Below are 20,450 nucleotides of genomic sequence, written 5' to 3' on the forward strand. Positions count from 1 at the left end.
CTTTCTCAGAAAGAAATAATTGTAAATCCCAGGCTAAAGAAGCTTTCTGTAATTAAGGTTACCTAAAGTTCATCTAGAAAGGACAAATGCTGGAACAGTAGCTGATGTAGAGAAATATATATCCCTATTTATTAAAGAGTATGGCAAAATAAACACTTGAAGAAAGATCAGTGTTTACAGAGCCATTGTGCTGTCTACTCTGTTATATGGATCTGAATCATGGGTCATCTACCACCACCACCTGCGTCTCCTAGAACGCTTCCATCAGCGCTGCCTCCGTACAATCTTAAACATCCACTGGTCAGATTATGTGACCAATACATCTGTTCTAGAGCAAGCAGCAGTCACAAGTATTGAGGCCATGTTGCTGAGAACACAGCTGCGTTGGGCAGGGCACGTCTCCAGGATGAAGGACCACCGCCTCCCTAAGATCTTGCTTTATGGTGAACTTGCCACCAGCTGCTGCAAGAGAGGAGCCCCAAAGAGGAGATACAAGGACTCCTTGAAACAACATCTCAGCCTTGGCCATATTGATCACCATAACTGGTCTACTCTGGCCTCCAATCGGGAGGCCTGGAGACACACCATCTATAACGCTGCTGATGCTTTTGAGAATGCACGCAGGATCACTCTTGAGCAGAAAAGGCAATGCAGAAAGAATCCTGTCTTGCAGAATATACCACCTAAGGAGTCTTTCTGCTGTGCCTGTTGTCCTTGCAACTGGACGTGTCTATCTCGTATTGGCCTTTTTAGCCACCAATGTGCTTGCAACAAACATGGGTAGAGCCCTTCCCAAATCTTCATTTGCAAAGCCTAGCCATGATTTATTAAAGAGATAATTGTAAAAACTGCCTCTTGAAAGAAAACTGTTTTTATTTTTGCATCCTACTAACTACACACCTTCCTTTAATAACCAAAAAAAATATCCCAAAAGGAGTCCCCTTACCTGAGATCAGAAATACTAATTTTTTGGAGAATAGTTTTAAGGTCAATTGTTACTTTTGAATCTTCTCATTCTATTTTGAAAGTCTTATCTGTTACTTTTAATAAAACAGGAGAGAGGACTGCTATACACATATGCCAACTATGAGGCTTGAGGTAAACACCTGAAATTATTTCACTACAGCAGGAAAAGTAGATTCTGTACAGTCATTAACACAGTAAAATAAAGTAACAAACAAAAACCCAAGTAACTTACTTTTCTCTTCTCTCTCTTGATTCCTTTTCTCTGCTCTTAGATCACTGATATCACTATCGATATTTGTCCTTTCTTCTTGTAATTTTTTCAGTTCATTATTAACAGCATCAATTTGTGGCTGAAGATTCTCACATACTGCCATTGTATTCAGCTCATTCTTCCACATCTCTATTATCTCCTGAGTAGTGTGTATTTTCTTCTGTCTGTCCATTTCTTCATCTTTTTTCATTCTCAGTGCTTGTTTAATTTCTTCAATCTAAAAATTTTGATTATTTTCAATAAGAAAGGAGTTTAGCATATAGAGCCTAGTCTATAAATACATATATATACAAATGCCTAGGATACCTGTACAACTGGTATTAAATGCTGATATAACCATGCAATCAACTCCTAAGAGTCTGTCACAATTCCAATAGCACTATGACAGTTGAAGTACATAAGCAAAAATACAATTAGGCCTTTAAAACAATTATTGAAGTTCATTTTCACCAAAGCATAAGTCTAAAGCTTAACATATTCCTTAACACATCAAAAAGTTAGTCTGTGATTAAATAAAACCTCTAGCACAAACACAACTTTGAAATTTTGACTCTGCACCCTTGTACATTTTACCTAACGCACTTCTTGACCAAGTGCTTAGATTAAGTTCTAGCACTGGTTAACATCTTTGCATTTTCTTTTGAAGAGATGCTGGATACATACACTTACCTCACCTCTCACACAGAGGGTCTGAGGGCATTCATAATGCTGAAGGCATCACTACAGAGACTGTAGCTTTTCAAGGAAAGCCTGTCATATATAGTGTGTGTATATATCCATATTTATACACACACATTGTCTATTCCTAAGTTTGTTGCACCAAGGCAACTCATTTTATGTAGCATACACACATCCCTTAGCAATACCTGTTTGACTAACAGGAGTTCTGAAGATTCCTTGTGTACTGGAGGAAGTGAAGTGTGCAAGCACTTGCAGCATCTTCATGGAAATGTGCCACTCCGCTAACAGAAGAGCAGACAAAAAAACCCAGAGAAACACCAAAGAAAGTCACAAATATCAAGACTTTTACCTTTTTTTCTTTCATCTCCAAAGCATCTTGCTTCTGTTTAATTCTCTGGGAAATCTCTATGATTTTAGCAGTCTGCATACAGAAAGGTATTTAAATTGTAGTCATAAATTCAGTTATACTTGTAATAAGCAGTCATATTTTAAGCAACATTCTGTATAACATAACTAAGCATTTACTCCATATTTTACTAATGACGAAGTAACTTACAGTTTTTCATTATTCCTAACTGTATCTGTAACATGTAATTTCAGCAATTTGTGAAGGATTTAGAATGGCATGCAAACTGTTCATAATCATTCAGCTATAGATCTGCCAGTTCAGGCATGACATATAGAGGAAGCGTTCTAACCAAATTAAAGTAACTCCATCCTTGATTTCAAAAAATGTTATATATTCAGATCCTTACAATTATAAAGTGTTCTTGCCCCTTTTTCCAAACCAACTTTACCAAGGAAAGCTGATACTTAAGAGCAAGCAAGGCGTGAGTTCCTAGACACAAGCTGGCCAAACAGAATTTGACAGTTATCTTGCCTCCGAAGCGGACTGTGTTGAAGCTATACCCTACATAGCTGAGCTTGACAACTTGTTGGCTCATGTGTAGGCATCCATTTCTCTACTCTTCCTCTATCCGCAGATTCTATAAAGGTGTACAGTAACACAGATCGGAAGGAACTTTTTGGCAACTCCCAGTCCAATTCCTTTCTCAGACTAGGTTTTATTAGTGTCCAGGCACTTACACACCTGAGTTCTGAATGCAGTGGAGTGTACTATGCTTTCTCTGCAAAATTAATTCCTCCTTTCCTGAATCCTCAAGGTTGAAAACAGTGCAAACAGAATACTGGAACACTACAGAAGGATGGAAGGACTGCAAGAAAATTCCAACGCAGACAAGGAAACAAACAGCACTCTCACCAAAGGACACATCTTCCTACAAACCGAGTCATACTGAAAATACCAAGATGCACCAAGAATGGAGAAAATAGAACCATGCAGAACCTTCTTCCTTCCACAATCTCAAAGATACACAAAAACTTGAGACTCAGACTCCACAGCTGTTTGCATGAAGGCAAAATGGAACAAATACATCTTGGTCTTGCAGTTGACTACTGTGAGCTACTGATTCTGTGATGCTCTCTCCAAAGAGCATCTGAAGAGGAAGCTCTCTCCCAGGAAATTGATGCACAATGTCCACAAAACAATTCTGAAGGTTCTCAAAATCAGGACACTATTAAGGAACTGAAATTCCACTTCTCAATTATTATATTTTCAGTTATTATATATTTATATATACACCTACCCTACAGAAAAATAACTATGATTGTCGTTATGATTTTCGTGGTACAGCCACAACAGACTGCTTTATACTATTAAATATGGATAAAAAATTGCATTTCAGAGTCAACTGTCTTCATATACCTTTAAAGAAACTGAACCAGAAACTGTTCTAGACTTCTCTTATACAATTTTATCAACTCCTTCCTACAAAACAGGTCTCTTCCTTTTTTCCCCCACAGTCTACACATCCAACAATCCCAAAGCACCAATTCTGACTAGTAATTTTTAATCTAACCCAATAATCAAAAGAATTTTAACACAGGAAGAGACAGGAACAAAAGTCATGTGATGTCTTGACACACTAATTTCTTCCCAGATTTAGCTCTACCTTTACTTTCAGTTCAGTTTTGCCTTCCAGGCAAAATTTTAACTCCACGCCCAGCTTTTTATCAACAAAGACAAAGAGATGGTTGATCTCTGTTCTCACATATATACCCTCAAGCCAAGAGCAAGATCTCAAGAAGCAGTCAGAACTACAGTTACTTGATAATGGATACAAACCTTGACCAAAGGGTCTGAAGACCATTCCCTACAGGTCTATGTGCCCAAAATAGAGCAGACTTAAAATACTAAACTGCTTTTCACATTTAGCTTGAAAAGAAACTCCTTTTGGGTCAGAATAGTTACACTTTTTCTATAAAATCATTCTTTAATCAACTCCTGTTTGCTTACAGAAGAATTATCTATGAAATGCTCACCAAATGCTTGCACCTACAAAGATGGAATTTGAAGTTACAAAAAAATTCAAGCAGTCTACAAAAAAGTGACACACTAATGAAGAAGTAGCAACTTAAACAGTCTGGTATTTAAAACTCTTGTGAAACTCCTGACAGTGCAACCAGCAATGACTCTCCTTATAGAAGGCATTCTAACAGCTCAACAGGAAGGTTATGTAGAAGGGAAATGGATTTCAGCACCCAAAGAAAAGCTACTGTCACAAAAATTCACAAAGTAGCAATACTCTAACATCATCTTCACTGGCCTACTATCTTACAAATTGTTCATGCCATAACCAAGTATATAATATATTCCCTTAAGTCTTTTTCCACAATTCTGGACTGTATGCATCCAAGATAGAATAATCATCATTCAAATTAGACCTGGACACACTATAACACCAGAACAAAACTCAGATTTGGAAATGTCTTACTATAATATTACATATAGCATAGTATCAGCTATAAATTAAATACAAAATAATAGCTAATGGTAACTAATCACTGGAAAGTAGTATTAGAATATTACATTTCATGTAAATAATTTATAGAACACTTACTGCAATATTCTAATACTGCTTTCCACTTCTTGCTTCTGAAATATTGCAAACAGATGTACCTAATCCATTTTCCGAGCCCAAACTAAACATCACTTCAGCATACAGTTAACCTTGTGAACATTTTGTATGTGAAAGCTTTACTCCACAAGTTTAGATTGAGCAGAAAAATACGCTGATTCAAGAGTATAAATCAATCAGCTAGTACATTCCCCTGTTTTTCTTCCACTTTGTACAAAGCAACCTATGCCAAGCAAGCTCTCTGCCAGTTAAAACTAAAACGATCCCAGGTTTCTCATACAGAGTACAAAAGATCTACAGAGGATAACTTTTACATGACTACAGCCAAGCACTTCCAAGAACAGTGATACCAATGGTTAAGTAGAACTCTTTCCTGTTTGAAGGAAACATATTAATACAACATCCATTAAACTGAAAGATGAGTAAAACCTAGCAGGATAACACCAAGCAGTGAAAACAAAGCTTATCAATTCACAAGCATGAAGGTTCTTACTGCATATGAAAATTAATTTCAAGTTTCCAGCTGTTAACTTTCCTCTAAGGAAGAGCAAAACTTTAAACAACAACAAAAACCTTCAAAACAAAAAACCTAAGTACAGCAAAAAAGTCCACTTCAATAAAACTGCAATATTTTTAAACATTTAAGTATTCTGAATCACAATATAATAAACTTTTGTAGTTATGTGGTACACAAAATCCAAAGAATACATTTAGCAAAAGGCTTTCCTAATAATAACAATAATAGTGAGGTACTTGTGTAAATTATATTTTCTGGTACAGTGTATATCACAACAAAACAGAAACGCTGTGAACAATCTGTGGATTTTGTTTGTCTTTTTTTCTGGCTTGGTTTTGGATCTGTTTTTTGTCTGGGACAAGGGTGTTTGCCTTTTTTATTTTTAAAGCAACCACGTGCATGGCCCAGTAGCTCACAGAGTGGTAAACGCCACTGAAGTTTCAGACCCTGATTCTACAAGATGCTTCGAGGCAGCAGTTCTCTACAGGTGTCACAAGTCTCCATATCAAGTCCTCTAATCTGATCAGTTATCTTCAAAAAGAACTCACTGCAGCGAACATTCTCATGTTATCATTTATCTTCAGTTATCCACTAAAAATTCGTGCAGCTCATGCAAACAATGACTTGTGCAGTCTCAACAGTATATAGTAGTTAAAACTCTGCAGAGAATTACAGTACTATTTTTCATACAGAAATAGTAATTTTCCATAAACCCTGATAGCAGCTATCCAAAAAACAGGCAGTAGGTTGTAACACATACGTAGGTTTACCATTAATTTCCCTTATGCATAAAAATATTCACCACCTATGGAGGATTACTGTGCCCTCATGGAATGACATTCAATATTAAAGGAATGCGACAGGCCAGAAAAGCTGTAATTTAACTTAAATTAACTACCCAAACTGGCTACATTTTAAGAAGATAAGAGCATCCACACATCCAAACCACAGATAACGCAAGCATCTAATTCAACAGAAGTACCTAACTTGGGGAAACTGTTAACATTATATCCCTGTGAAAAGAATTATAAAATTTGCTCCTACAAAACCAAAAGCTGACTTTCAGAGTTGCTTCTGAATTTTTACTAAGGAATGTATGCCTAGAACAGAGAGATGAAGGCAACAAGAACCAACGGCACGGGTGCTTCAGAAAAACTTCTTCTGAAACACAGCATCATGACACATGAGAAAGCAAGCAGTTACTACTTGACATTTCACAAAGCTGAACAAAGAACATCTGAAATATAACATATTAACCAAGAATTTCAATACCTACATTATCTCTTGTTTTCAAATCCAGACTGTTCAAATTTTCTTCAGCTTCTCGGATTTTTTTTGCCCTTGGGAACTGTCTTTCTTTCAGAATCTCCAGGTCTTTCTTGGCTTTGTTTCTGCGCTGTTTCACTTCCATATACTGCATACGAACATTTTCATATTCCTTGGAGGAGTTGAAAGTAAAATAATTAAAGACTTCCATCTTCTACTCCAGTATTTTATACTGCCCTAACATTTTATTTAATTATTATGGGTTTTAGGAGAAAGATCTCTTTCAGAACCTAGTATTAGAACAACTACTTAAGTAATCCTCCTGTTACTAGTCACAATGACTAGGAGTTGTAAGCATTATTCAGTCCCCAGTGAACAAGCACACACATTAATTGGTTCTTAAAAAAGATACAATTCAAGTTGCAGAAGAAACAACCAATTTGTCTGCAACTACCTTGCCTCTAAGTCCATCTGGGATCGGTGTGGAAAAGTAATTCTTTACCCCTTCTGTCCATAATTTGAGACTACTTAAGCAGAAGTCCTCAAGCTAAGGAGCAAATAACCACAGACAACTTCAGGAGAAAGAAAAGGAAAGGAGCTGGACAGATCAGACCTAGTAACACACATAACTCTGCTGAACTAAACCAAGAGGACAGAGTGGAACAGAACTTCAGAAAACAAACAAAAACTCCACCATACAAATAGCAAAGAAGTAACTATCTAGGAAGTTTAACTGGAGATACATTCCTGAAAGGAAAGAGATGGTAAGAAGTATGGTGACCAAGAATTTCCACTTCAAGAAGGTAGGAATTTTGAGGAGAAAGTAGTTAAAACTGAAAGAGTCATTGTCAATGATTTTTTTAATGTGTTATGCTCTCTGGAGGGAAAAAAAGAGGATGGAAAAAAACCCCAAACAAAGAAACAAAAGAACATTACTGCTCCAGGACCGTTAAGGGTTCATGAGTAAAAAAGGTGCTCAGAGAACCAGAGGGAGGAGGAGTAGATTCATGTATCAGGGGGATCGAGGAAGGGAGAGTTGTTTGATTTTGTATACACAAAAGAAAGCCCCTGATTTAGAGCATATGCCTAGCTTATTCCAAGCCTTGGAGCATTAAAATAATAATAGATAAAACCAGCTCTATCTGTAACAGCTAACTCAGCTTTATCTGCTACCGCGTTTTCGTAGTTACTGAATTACCCTGATTAATCACAAATACATCAACATAGGTTATAAAATTCAATTCTTTTTTCATAGCATAAAGCCAAAAAGTATTTGAAGAAAGCTGCTGTAACTGACGTGGAGTATGATCAGTAGCCAGTGTTACAAAGTTACAGAGGTAAAGCGATCATACTTTCACTAGGCTGAAAGAATAAGCTTAAAATTTTGCTCTGCTCTGAAGAAGTTAGTTTCAAGGTTAAAGCAAATACACACACATACAATTACGTTTCATTTCTTCCTAGAAGTTGTCATGACACCGTTTTTATACAGTTGATCCCTTTACCACTTAAGAAAACTTGACTTTCACAAGACCTCTATATTTCAGTAATCCTTAAGCAAATAACTTTGATCCTTGTAATTATGTACCCTGTTAAAGATCTGCAGAACTTCTAAAGCACTTCAGCACCAAGAGATTTGCATCTTAATCACAGAACAGTATTTTCCTTAATTGTAAATGTCAGAGGAGATGGTTTGGTCAAAACACATTTTCAAAATTATGTGTTTCCAGAACACTTACATCAGCAGGCAGAACAGCATTTCCTGCCATTAAACTACCTTAAAACAGTATTCCTTATGGTACACCACAACCTTAACTTTAAGCTTCGAGGGGTAAGAAACCCCTTTTCTGTAAGGTTTTATAAAAGATGGATTATCCGTGTCAAACAAAACTCCCTAGCCCCTGCAGCACTGACTGTAGATGACACCATTGCTTGATGTAAGCCCCACTAAGGTACACACAAGTACATAAAGCATACCCTAAATCCTTTAATGCTGTACTCCTACGGTCCATTCTATGCAATTTAAAGCACATGTTCAAAAGCTTATTAGGCAGACATGCATAAAAATGGTGCATAATTCTCAAAAGAGAAACTGTTGGTGTTGTCTAGAGAAAAATGCTTGATTAGAAACATGTTGCTCAGGTGAAGAGCAGCAGAGTATTCAGAATAAAAATGCACTTTGAGTGTGGTCAGAACATTAAAGAAGTTCAGCACCAGATATCTCCTTTTCCATTAGGATCAAGAGATTGTCTAATGTCATATTTCAGTTAACATGTTTTCAGGTTGCCTGTCTTCCTATTTCATAACATAATGCAAAGTTTATATATCTGCCTCCCCCTGATTTGAAGGCTCACCTACAGCTTCTGTTTTCTTACAGAGGTAAATCTAAACAGCTAGGTGTGTTTGGTCTCCAAGTAGAAACCTCCCTTTTGGAGAGGATGGAGGAGAGAAAGCATCCACTCAAGGAAGAATTAACTCCCATACTACCCTCAACTTTGGTAAACCCAATTTGAAGACACCAAAAACATTTATTCTTAGGACTACACAGTGCTAGGTCAGACAACAAAGAAACATGCACTTTTAAGACAATGCATTTCTTCTTTTAGAGAGAGCTTGATATTTTGCAATGTAGGAGAATAGCAAGAGTTCTACCACGATTGGACAAACCACAAAATGGCAACAGAATGTGAAATGTTGCTGCTGCCCATAGCTCAAATATCCTCTACTTAGTAAAATAATTATGTTGATGATGACTTTCGATTTCAACTGTAGATTATGTACAAGGAAGTGACTTCTACTAAAACATTCTAGTATACGCTACTGAGTCCGTATTATAAATCAGAACTTAACAAAGTGTCAAAACGCACTGTTGTTTCTATGGATTCAGTGGCCAGAAAGTTAAATTTATCTCAAATAAATGCACCCACCAAAAGCATTTAACATACTGAGCAACACAAACTGTCTGGAAGACAGCACTGAGAGTAAGGTGTGAAGGAGTTTCACTAAATTTGCTTAAGAAACATGTAACTAACAGTAATGTTCTCAAACTTATGGAAGGCAATTTAACTGACAGCAGATAAAATTTCTTAGTTTAGTTGTCCCCATGCCAGTTTCCAACCAGCCTTCAGAGTCCTGTATATACAAATATCTTAGAGAACAATCAGTATCAATCTACATTAACTACACAACACCTACACCTCTCTTAATAAAATAATTCTCTTGTTAACTCAGCCAGTTAACTCATTGTTAACTAATTCATCTGCAGTATGAAAACCTTGCATCATTCAGCAAGTGCTGACAACACAGACTGTATACCCTACTTCCTACCTTCAACTACTACTCCTCTGTGCTGTTACTAAAAAGATTAAGGCAGCGATGGTGCATCCCTTGAACCCAGTTGCTCAAGATGTAAAGTTTTTTATATATAGCCATGTGAGGCTTTGTTTTATGCAAAACAAAATAACTTAGGAAGCTTTCCACATTCTTCACAAATAGTACATGCAAGTTTTCTTGCAAGTTCTGTAACTCTATTTCATGAACTCTAGAAAGTTTGCCAATGAGACAAACATTTCAGTAACCTGAAATCCACATCAGTTTAAACTCTTTAGAAAAATTTAATCTGACCAACCATTCAACACTAAACTACAATTATCGAAGTGCTGTTCAGACAGACTTTGTTTTGTGTAAACAACCTGTTCTTCATTCTAGGTTCTTTTAAATTTGTTTTAAAATTTCTATCTGTCCGGACACTAATACTTTTGAGATTGGTAACCTAAATTCACTGTCTTGTATGTCATGTACACCGAACCTCAACTAAAAAATTAAGGGAGAATGCAATCTGTAAAGACAAAAACCCTAGCAAAAATATGGAAAAAAAAAAGTTACAGCAGGAAGAAGTACAACTGGCTAGCACATAAATTAAACCAGTAGTGTCTGCACACAATAAACTACTGCTCCTGGCCTGTATTGTTGGCTTCCCTAAATGGGCAATAACTGCTTGAATTACTTCTGAAGCAACTTCTTCAGTCCAGCTAGATATGTAAGCAAACATCTGATCACAGTTAGGCCAAGAACAGTATTTCAAGACCTGGTCTGTTGTCTGCATTAAGCAATCATAGCGATATTCAAGCTGCTCTGGTCAAACTTCTTTTAAAGCAACTTTTGGCCTATTTCCAATTTTGGGGTATTACAAAAAATGGGTTAGGCAAGGAAAACACTGAAAATAAAAATAAAAAAAACTTACCAACCAAGGCCTTTTCCTCTCAAGCATCTCTATCAAGTCTATGTGGCTCTTGTGCTCTAGGTATCTGTCAACATCTTGCTTGTATCGTTCAATCATCTGTTTCATTTTCTCCAATGAGTTAGTTTTTTCTCTGCACAAGTGCTGCAATGTAAGCATCTATTTGGTGAAAACATTTCTCAGAAACAGTCCACATCTCACCTGTATGTTAAAGCAGAAGTTTAACACTAGAGGGGACATTTTAGTACAGCAGTAAATAGAGGGGTACAACCCAACTTGGAATAGTTGTCCCGTCTCTCTTCCGAGGGAGAAAGGCTTCCTTCTGGGGGAGCTAAGCCCAGCACTGGCTCTGAGCTGGCGGGAGCGGTTGGGTGGCTGCTGGTTCTGAGCCAGAAGTGGCATGGCTGTGGTCAGGTCAAGCCCCATGGTGAGCATTTTTGCATGTGAATCACTTTCTCTTTTGTACACTTTTGTTATTAATATCAGTGCTGTTACTATTCATTTTATCTCCCTGCTGTTTCCAGTAACTTCTTCTCATCTCGACCCCTGATCTTGTGCCTCCAATTCTCTCCAACCACCTGCATGGGGAAGAGGAGAGGGGAACAAGCAAGCAGCAGTGTGGTTTGGAGAGTCACAGTGGGGCCGCTAAACCATGAATGACAACAACATATTTTCTGTGAAAATAAAGCTAATTCAAACAGAAATCCTAATCTGAAGAAAGTTTATGTTGGGTTTAATTCTTGGAAATGTTGGAAATTAAATGTTGGAAATTAATTCTTGAAGCTCAAACCTTCATTAACCTATATGTTTCTAAACATCTAACTAGTTTTGATAAATACTACTAGAAAAAATGCTTGTAAAAGACCATATAGAAATAGACAACAGAAACAGCAAGGTTAGTATGAGAGTGTAACATGTATGAGTGAAAATGCACAAGTGTAAGCATAAGAAGACACAGCAGAAGAAAGGATTAAACTAATGGCCTGTATGGCTAAGAGACACTATTCCCAGAACACTGTTTCTTTTCCTCTTTGTCTGTTCCTTTCTATGGAAGCTTAAATCAGCAAGATTAAAGCAAAGGACCATCCTGTAATAGCTGATGACTTCTAAAAGACATAAAAGGATCTGTCCAGAAAAGTTGCTGCCAGTCAAGAATTCCAAAAAGATAAGTATTTGACATCCCTTGTTCTCTGTGTCCAGATCACTTGCACACACATCCTTGTACTTATAAGCATGTGAGTGTCAGAGGAAATGAATTCTGAGAGAAGATGAGCATTATTTGGTAAAATCAACTTACAGACTTGGGAAATAAATATCACCTTCTAATTCTGTAAGATCTCATGTTAAGTTTTATCATGATAATTTCCCTCCAGTCACTGCTCTGTCTCTACATAGTGCATTATTTACCTCCAGTTCTCTTTCCCTTTCTCGGAAGCTTTTTAGTTCGCAGTGGAACTGGTACATTTCTCGAGAACCAATCGATTTTTCAGTGGCTTCAAGCAATTCGATCTTACTCAGTTTTGCAAATTCTCCAACTCTGTCCTACAAAATGAGAAAAAAGTTACAAAAGTACAGGATTAGCTAAAACAGTGCAATACAGTAATACTGGATTTATATCCTGCAACCTACTTCTCATGAACATCACCTAATTTACAGTTCTATGCCAGATAGCTCTAGCATAGTTCATTACCATCTTATAGAGGAGCAATCCAGCTCTTCTAAACATTTGTTCTCAGGCTGCTCGAGCTACACCTTTGCAGCAGGAATGCTATGACTAACTCAAAAATTAAGTCACATAGAAATGAATATTAAAGGTGGCAGCCAAGGCTACCAGGAAGTATTGCTGCTGTGGTAAGGGCAGAAGAATAGCTCGAAACCAAGACTGAAGCAAAAGGTGTGCTTGCCATTGATACAGTGGCAGAGAACAAATAAACCCTATCAACACAGTATTACCGACTAAACTGACATTTATGTACTGAAGAGAAAAAGTTGTTTTCAATACGAAGTTATGTTAGCAGAGTATGCTGAAAGTTCTAAACTGGCAATTTGAGATATCTGCCAGCTGCTTGTAGAATAATTCATCACCCTCTTCATTCTAATTGGGTGGTCTATAACAGACTCCCACCAGCCTGTCAGCCTTGTTGGCTTTGCCCCTGATTCTGGTCCACAGGCACTCAACCTTATCATTACTGATTTCAAGTTCTACAGACTCAGAAGAGATTCTCTAACATATAGTCACCCCTCCACCTCTCCTACCTTGCCCAATCCTTCTGAAGAGCTTGTAGCCATCCATGGCAGCATTCCACTCATGCAAGTCATCCCACCACATTTCTGTGATGGTGACTACATCACAGCTTTCCTGCTGCACAATGGCTTCCAGTTCCTCGTTTGTTGCCCCTGCTGGGTGCACTGGTGTACACGCACTTCAGCTGGGTTGCTGACTTCACTTCTAATACTGGCTTTCCACCCTGAGGCTCATCTCTGGAGAGCCTGGTTTCAACCCCTTTCCCCTTCAAGCCTAGTTTAAAGCCCTCCTGATCACTCCCGACAACTTATGGGCTAGAGTCCTTTTGCCCTTGCTAGATAGATGATGCCCATCTATCTAACTCTAACAGGCTGGGTATGACAGAATTTGCTCCATGGTCAAAAAAACCAAAATTCTGCCAGTGGTACCAATCTTTTAGCCACCTATTGATAAGATGGGTTTTCCTACTCCTCTCCTCATTCATCCCTGCTACTGCAGAAAGTGAGGCAAACACCACCTGTGCTGCTGTCCCATTACCTAACTGACCCGGCACCTTGAAGTCCTTTTTAATTAGCCTGGTACCTCTTTCAGTACGGTCATCACTGCCAGCCTGGAACACCAGCAGTGGATAATCAGAGGGCTGGATTAGCTCAGGGAGTCTTCTACTACTATCCCTCACCCAGGCCCTGGGAAGGTAGCAGACTTCCCCGTGGGATGGGTCCGGTCAGCATATAGGGCCTTCAGTTCCCCTCAGAAGAGATTTGCCTTCTACAATTATCCTTTTTTCTTTATGGCTGTGGCTATAACCCATCTACTAGACAGGGTGCAAGCTGGAGACTCTCCAGACAGATCCTCTTCTTGACTGTCCTCTGCCTGACTCTCTGGGTCCAGGACCTTATACCTGTTCTTTAACAGCAGCATGGGAGGTGATGGGGGTCGGCAGGGGATTCTTTTACCTCTGCGACTGGGGACCTGTTTCCATTCCCCCCATCTACTTGGTTTGTTCCATCTGTCTGATGGCAGGAGGGGCGGGGGGTTGAAAGAGCGTGACTCTACCAGACTACTTCTTTCACTTTCCCTAATATTCTTTAGCCTCTCCACTTCTTCCTTGAGCTCTACCACTAAGCACAGCAAATCAATCACCCGCTCGCATCATACGCAGGTGTCTCTTGCACTGTCCTCTGGTACTAACGCCAGGTTCAGACATTCCCTACAGCCAGTGACCCGAACAGCTGTGCCCTTCTTCAGGGGTTCTGTTTGGGTTAGCACACTCCTCCTGATATCAGCAGCAATGGTTTTCACTTGTTTGGAAACCATTGTTGGGTCGAGTTGTGGAAAAAAAAAAAAGAAAAATACCCAGAGCCGCACACCTACCTCACAACTCACCAGAAAGAGCTGGGAGGGTGCCTGTGCCCTTCCTGATCGCCCTGCCTGTGCAAAATGCAATGCCACGCCCCTGTCTGCCCACTCCTGTTCACTGTGCTCCCAGGAGCAGTTTAAATCTCCAGGCAAGGAGCTTGGCTCCACCCCCAGTCAGCTGATTAGGCCTCAGGGCAGCTGGTCTGATTCATCCATACCTGAGGAAGAAAATGGCACAGATTGTCCACCTGGATGTTTAAAGCTGCAATGTGTTCTTCTACTGTTTTCAGGGTTGCTGGCTTTCTGTTGATCCACCACGATGATGTGTTGTTCACCACTTGAATCTCACGGGTGATAATAATATTGCCTGGTGGCTTAAACCTGATTAATAAAAATAAGTGCTTACACTTTTGAGAATACACAAAGTTTACCAAGTGTCAAAGTATTATTAGAATTTTTAGACAGCTAAATACTTAAAAAACTGGACAGTAGTATCAGATTCTCATTTCATCATTCAGAAAACATCCAGTGCTTCAGTGATGAACTAAACTCATATGGAAAGCATCCTAGAACATCTGCAAATCTTAACTCAGAGGAAGTAATTTACATAAATGAGATGCTCATGCTGAATGTATGAAACATTCAAAAGTTGTTGCAGATGTTAACAGTTTCTATGAAAGTGTAATTTTTTTGTTTGACATTTAGTAAGTTTAAAAATTGGCATTAAGGAGGTACACACCAACTGTAAGGCTTTAAAATAAAGCATTAGTGTACAGAACTATATCAATAAGCTGTGCATACATACTCCATCTGGGAATAAAAACAACATCATAAAGCATAAAAATACTAATTTTCATTTTCTGCTTTTAAAAACCAGTAAAAACACATTAATTGAGTATTTAGTTCTCTAACTCAACACTTATTTTCAGAAGTTTAGTCTGTTTAAGATGCATCAATAACAAATGAGCAATGAGGTAAGTCAAATTTCGGCTACAATTTTGATTTAGAAATTGTCTAGTGCCTGTTAAGCATATTGTTAAAACTGGAAAACACAGGCTTCTAAACGTTTAGTGGCCACATACCTCAGGAGACTCAAGAACAGAGATCAGTGTAAAGTGAATATGTATCTGCTGCCAGCTTTCGGATTAAGTGCCATAGGGATATGAGTCTACTTCTTGAAGACTGGATGATTCTTTCCTCCATTACATTATTTTATCAGACTTCCTTCAAGAGACATAGAAAGCCATGCTCCTTTTCTTTTATCAAATTAAAGACTTTTACTACTATAACCTGATTTTAATTATAATTCAAGGGCCAAATTCAACCAGCGCAGTATATGCCTACAGAACTCAAATTTTTCAATTCCTGTCAAAATGCAATCTTCTGCATCACTGGTCTTTCAATCTAAATGCTGTATTTAAGTATTTTCTACCAATTAGATAAAGGACTCAACTGCATTGCAACCACTAGAATAAAAATGCTAAGTCTTCACACTGCAAGACTCTTTTCAGACTTTCATGTAATATCAGGATGTATTTATGCCGAAATAGTAACACCATCTACCCTGAAAGACATCCTACCTCCTGACCTACTGCTTGGCCAGTCTTCAAAGAATGTCGTCTTTATTCACTTCCACAAGAACAAAAGTGGACAGGTCTTGTTCAGAGGCCTGTTCCAGTATTTTTTTTCCTTAATATAATTTTCTTTTTATGCAATCTGATCAGGGTGGCCAATTGTTAACACAGGTTACGAATTAGTTGACTATCTTTCATTTAGTTCAGGTGAACAGACTAGGTTAAGGCTTATTAAAATCACCTGTGTCATTGCATCCACAAAAAAGCAAGGAAGTATGTAATATGGCCCTATATCACTAGTTACAAATTTTACAGAGTAAGTACAAATGATTTTGATTTGGTCTGTTTTGCAAAAGCTTACATACAAGACTGCATTAGCAAGAATAAGCCAGATCTTCTAGTTTTTTTGTACCAGTATGTAATGTTTTTGGTATGAATGTAGGGAGAGCTCCTCATACTACCAGTATCAGTATAAGAAAGTGAAGGCAGAACAATCTGTTTCAAAATTTAGACTTTGACTTTTTTCAATTTAACAAAAAAATTCCAACCTCTACATAATGATGGCAGTGCTGACTGTATTTGAACCATATGAACCTTAAATGTCATCAAAATCTAAACACACCATATACAATAATTTTTATCTATACATTCTTTTTACATAAGACAAGGTGAAAGGCTCCAGAAAGTGAGATCAAGAGCAGCCATCACTGCTTATTTCTTCTGTGGTAATTATTTAACCTTAAAATTTTTAAGTCTGGGGGGAAATAAAAAGAGAAAAAAGCACCAGCTTAAAGACAGACGTCTGTATACCAATTTTTTTTTTCCCCAGCTTTGTGAATAACTGAGTGGAGAAATGATCTAATTAAAAGTGAATGAGGAAATACAGTTTTAGTACTTACAGTTCAATCTCGACTAAACCTTTCGTGCATCCCTGCTTTACAAAGAGACCAACCTAGAAAATTAATTTAGAAACTGTTATCGCAAAGTAACAGTACAGTATTAAAACGTACATTTGTATAATACAGCTGACATAATGGGATATTTTATTGAAAACGTACAACTAAAAAAATTTTTTTTAAACTATTAACTAAAGATACAGGAATAGACTTATCTTGCACATCAACTAGCATCATTAGAACTTCCTCCACAAGTTAACTGCTCCTGATTAACTTCAACCTCCAAAATCGAACAAATTATCATCAGCAGATCCACTGAGAGGAAGTTCTCACAAATCAGGACAACAAAGGGAATACAAATGAAAAGATACTGCCAAATATCTGTACCAACAGAACTACCAATTCTAACAGTATAAAAACAATCCTGGAAAGTCAATAAAAATACCAACACACACTACTGCCATGAAGTCAATTTCTGTATTTACATTTGCTCCTCACTCAGCTGCCACAAGAGAATATACACAATCACTTAGGCACCCAGATTCATTGCGTCAAAGATCTACTCAAATACATTGTGTAAAACAAGAATATCCATGATAGCAACTACAAAACTTAAAAATTACACAATACAAACTTCCTACTACAATGTCAACACATGATCTCTTGGGAGCAAAAAAAAAGTAAATATAGTAGAGCAATCCAAATTCCAGTTAAACCTAAGATCAGTGCCTGCATACTTTTAGAGATATTCTCAGACACACTAAGGATGTGTTATTTCTACAAATACTATCTACTCAGAAATTTAATTTACGCTGTTTTGTTTATTTCTCCTTTAGTTGGTACTTCCGATCAAATGTTATCTAGGCATTAGGGGGCATTTTTTTAGCCCCACTATGGATGCTTAATCATCTTCAAACATAACCTCTAGTCCACCCAGATTGCAGTGTAATTCAGGTGTTTCCATTTCATAATTCATCCAAGACAACGATTAATTCAGAAAGAGAAAATCCCTTTGTAAAACCCTTTGCCTTTGGAATAGGCAGTTCTTCAATTTAGACACCTACCTTTTATGAAAATAAAGTAACTCAAGGAAGAGCCTTTTGCCCCTTCCTCCACTGGACAGTGTTCTTAACCAAACTCAGATTCAACATGAAATTACAAAAGCTCATAGTTACCTTATCGGCCCGCCCTATGAAAGAAGGTTTCCCAGCCAGTCCCAGGCAGATGGCACAAACAATGCTTGACTTCCCTGTTCCATTAGCACCTACAACCACGTTCAGGTTGGGCCCTGGATATACTTCACAGCTATCATATATTCTGGAAAACACAGTAATTTTTTGAATCTTATAGACACCATATTTGCTTGAAAAAAAGAATACTTTCTTAAAAACAATGTATGATTTAATTGAATGCAATGTAAAATTACCTAATCTAAACTCAATCGCCAAACACCATTTTGTAAGAAAACCTCAAGAGTGAAAATTAATATTTCAATAAAACTCCGTGAAACAGACAGATTCCTACCAGCCAGAGTACTCAGAAGAACTTCCTTCAAAATTAGTGATTATAAAGAAGGAAATTCAGCAACGTAATGATAATTTATCTTGAATTTACTAGGGTATAATTTTGTTTTACGTATTAAAAAAAAATAAAAAAAGACAAAATTGAGTGAGCTCAGTCAATTTAACTCCAACTGCCTGGTGTACCACAGTCGCACATTCCACTCATCTAACCCACACGGCAGGTTCACTCCACACTCCGAACAGGGTACCGCCTTGCAAGGAAAGGCATCCCTTGGCGCAGTCCCTCTTGCAGCCGCCGCCACCCGCGGTAACCCCGCTTCGCTGCTGTGGCTTGTCGGCTGCAGGCCCGCCAGGAGGGACGGGCGGAGGGAGGCCGCAGCCCCCCGAGGTGGGGGAGAGCGCCCCTCACTCATTCACTCACTCACAGGAAGTTCTTCATGAAGATCCGAACGACGGAGCCCAGGACGAAAGGCTGAGGTGGTTTGCCGCCCTTCGCGGCCCTCCTATCCGCGCTGCCATTTTCCCGCGCGGGCTCCTCCTCGGCCGCCGCCATCTTGGCCTCTATCACCCCTTCTCCCCTCCCCCGCCCCCCCCCCCTTCGGCCCCAACGCCGGGCGCGCGCGCGCGCAGCGCTCTTATGGCCAGGGAGGGCGGGACTAAATTGCGCTGGAGCTCTTCATTGGCGGAAAGCGCGCCGTGCCGGCGTCTATTGGCTGGAAGGGCGCGGGTGCGGGGTGCGCGCCGGGGCGGGGCGTTGCGGCGGGCGAGGCCGCGCGGCGCGCGGGGCCGGTGCTTGCCCGCGAGGAGGCAGCAGCCCGCCGGTCTGTGAGGGGCGTCTGCTCAGCGGGGTAGTGTTTGTTACATTTGCAGCAAAGTAACAGGAAAAATGTTGTTTACACGTGTTCATTCAGGGACCAGACAACCTGCAGGGAGGATAGCCTCCCTTCAGAAACGTTCCTAAGAGTGACATACTCCCGGCGTCTCTCAGCAGGCGAGGGCTGAGCCTCGAGAAGGGTTTACTTTACAGAACGTTCGAGGATCTTTCATTTAAGGGGTTGTTTGCACCTTGCTGTGGGTTTTGGGGTCTTTAGGGACCCCTGGTGGCCTTCTATATGCTGTTGGTTTTCACCCTGGCTATGGAAGCTGCAACAACGGTTAAAGTTGTTACTACGGTGGCCGCAGAGCCCCTGAACGGGATTGCACCGTCTTGGCTTGTCACAAAACCCAACCTCCCGTTCACCATCACTTCTGCGTAAGCCATTTACAACATTATGCGGAGACTGCGGGAGCTGGGTCTGTTCAGTCCAGAGAAGAGTGAGGGGGGGATCTCATTAATGCATATCATATAAACATGTCAAAGGTCTGTGCCAAGAGGATGGTGCCAGACTCTTTTCAGTGGTGCCCAGTGACAGGACAGGGAGCATTGGCCATGAGCTAAAACACAAGACATTCCACCTCAACATGAGAAAGAGAGCACTAGAACAGGCTGCCCAGGGAGGACATGGAGTCTCCCTCTCTGGAGACATTCAAAACCCATCTGGATGCACTGTGTAACCTGCTCTAGGTTATGGCATGGGGGTTGGACTAGGGGGGTTGGAAGAGACCTCTGACCTCCAGAGGTCTCTTCCAACCCTAATAATTCTGTGATCTGGGCTAATGGTTCAGTAAATAATGTTTCAAGGCTGCCTGTCAGACAACAGGAGTTGGTGAGGCAGCAGAAGGTCCCAAAAGCAGACATTGTTTCTCCTAAGCTGAAAGGTGAGCTTAACTCGCAGGAGCCATTAATCAAGGCTGAGGCCTAATGAAAATTCCTGAGTGACCCAGACTGAGGAGAGGGGCAGGGGAATGCACCACAACAGACATCAAGTGGGGTTTTTTTTGAGGTGGGATAAGAGTCAATTTTTCTTTTTTTCAAAATGTCAGGGGTAGAACATTTT

The 20,450-nt window shown here is 39.3% G+C and overlaps 1 protein-coding gene across 2 annotated transcripts in view; it reads right to left on the minus strand.

Annotated features, from left to right (window-relative positions):
- Positions 1 to 19,101, minus strand: part of SMC5 (structural maintenance of chromosomes 5) — a 48,615-nt gene extending 29,514 nt beyond the window's left edge. The window contains exons 1-9 of one of the 2 annotated variants that reach the window (XM_032676053.1): positions 18,939 to 19,101; positions 18,166 to 18,307; positions 16,994 to 17,046; positions 14,739 to 14,901; positions 12,324 to 12,458; positions 10,920 to 11,060; positions 6,690 to 6,851; positions 2,268 to 2,339; positions 1,199 to 1,454 (exon numbers count right to left, since the gene is read on the minus strand). In XM_032676053.1, the coding sequence (XP_032531944.1) occupies positions 1,199 to 1,454; positions 2,268 to 2,339; positions 6,690 to 6,851; positions 10,920 to 11,060; positions 12,324 to 12,458; positions 14,739 to 14,901; positions 16,994 to 17,046; positions 18,166 to 18,307; positions 18,939 to 19,066 (1,252 nt within the window). In that variant the 5' untranslated portion in view covers positions 19,067 to 19,101. Of the gene's footprint in view, positions 1 to 1,198; positions 1,455 to 2,267; positions 2,340 to 6,689; positions 6,852 to 10,919; positions 11,118 to 12,323; positions 12,459 to 14,738; positions 14,902 to 16,993; positions 17,047 to 18,165; positions 18,308 to 18,938 lie in introns of those variants that run through there. The other variant, XM_032676054.1, reaches the window with a different exon arrangement.
- Between the last annotated feature and the right edge of the window lie 1,349 nt (positions 19,102 to 20,450).

Source organism: Chiroxiphia lanceolata, chromosome Z, assembly GCF_009829145.1.
Source record: "Chiroxiphia lanceolata isolate bChiLan1 chromosome Z, bChiLan1.pri, whole genome shotgun sequence".
Taxonomy (NCBI): domain Eukaryota; kingdom Metazoa; phylum Chordata; class Aves; order Passeriformes; family Pipridae; genus Chiroxiphia; species Chiroxiphia lanceolata.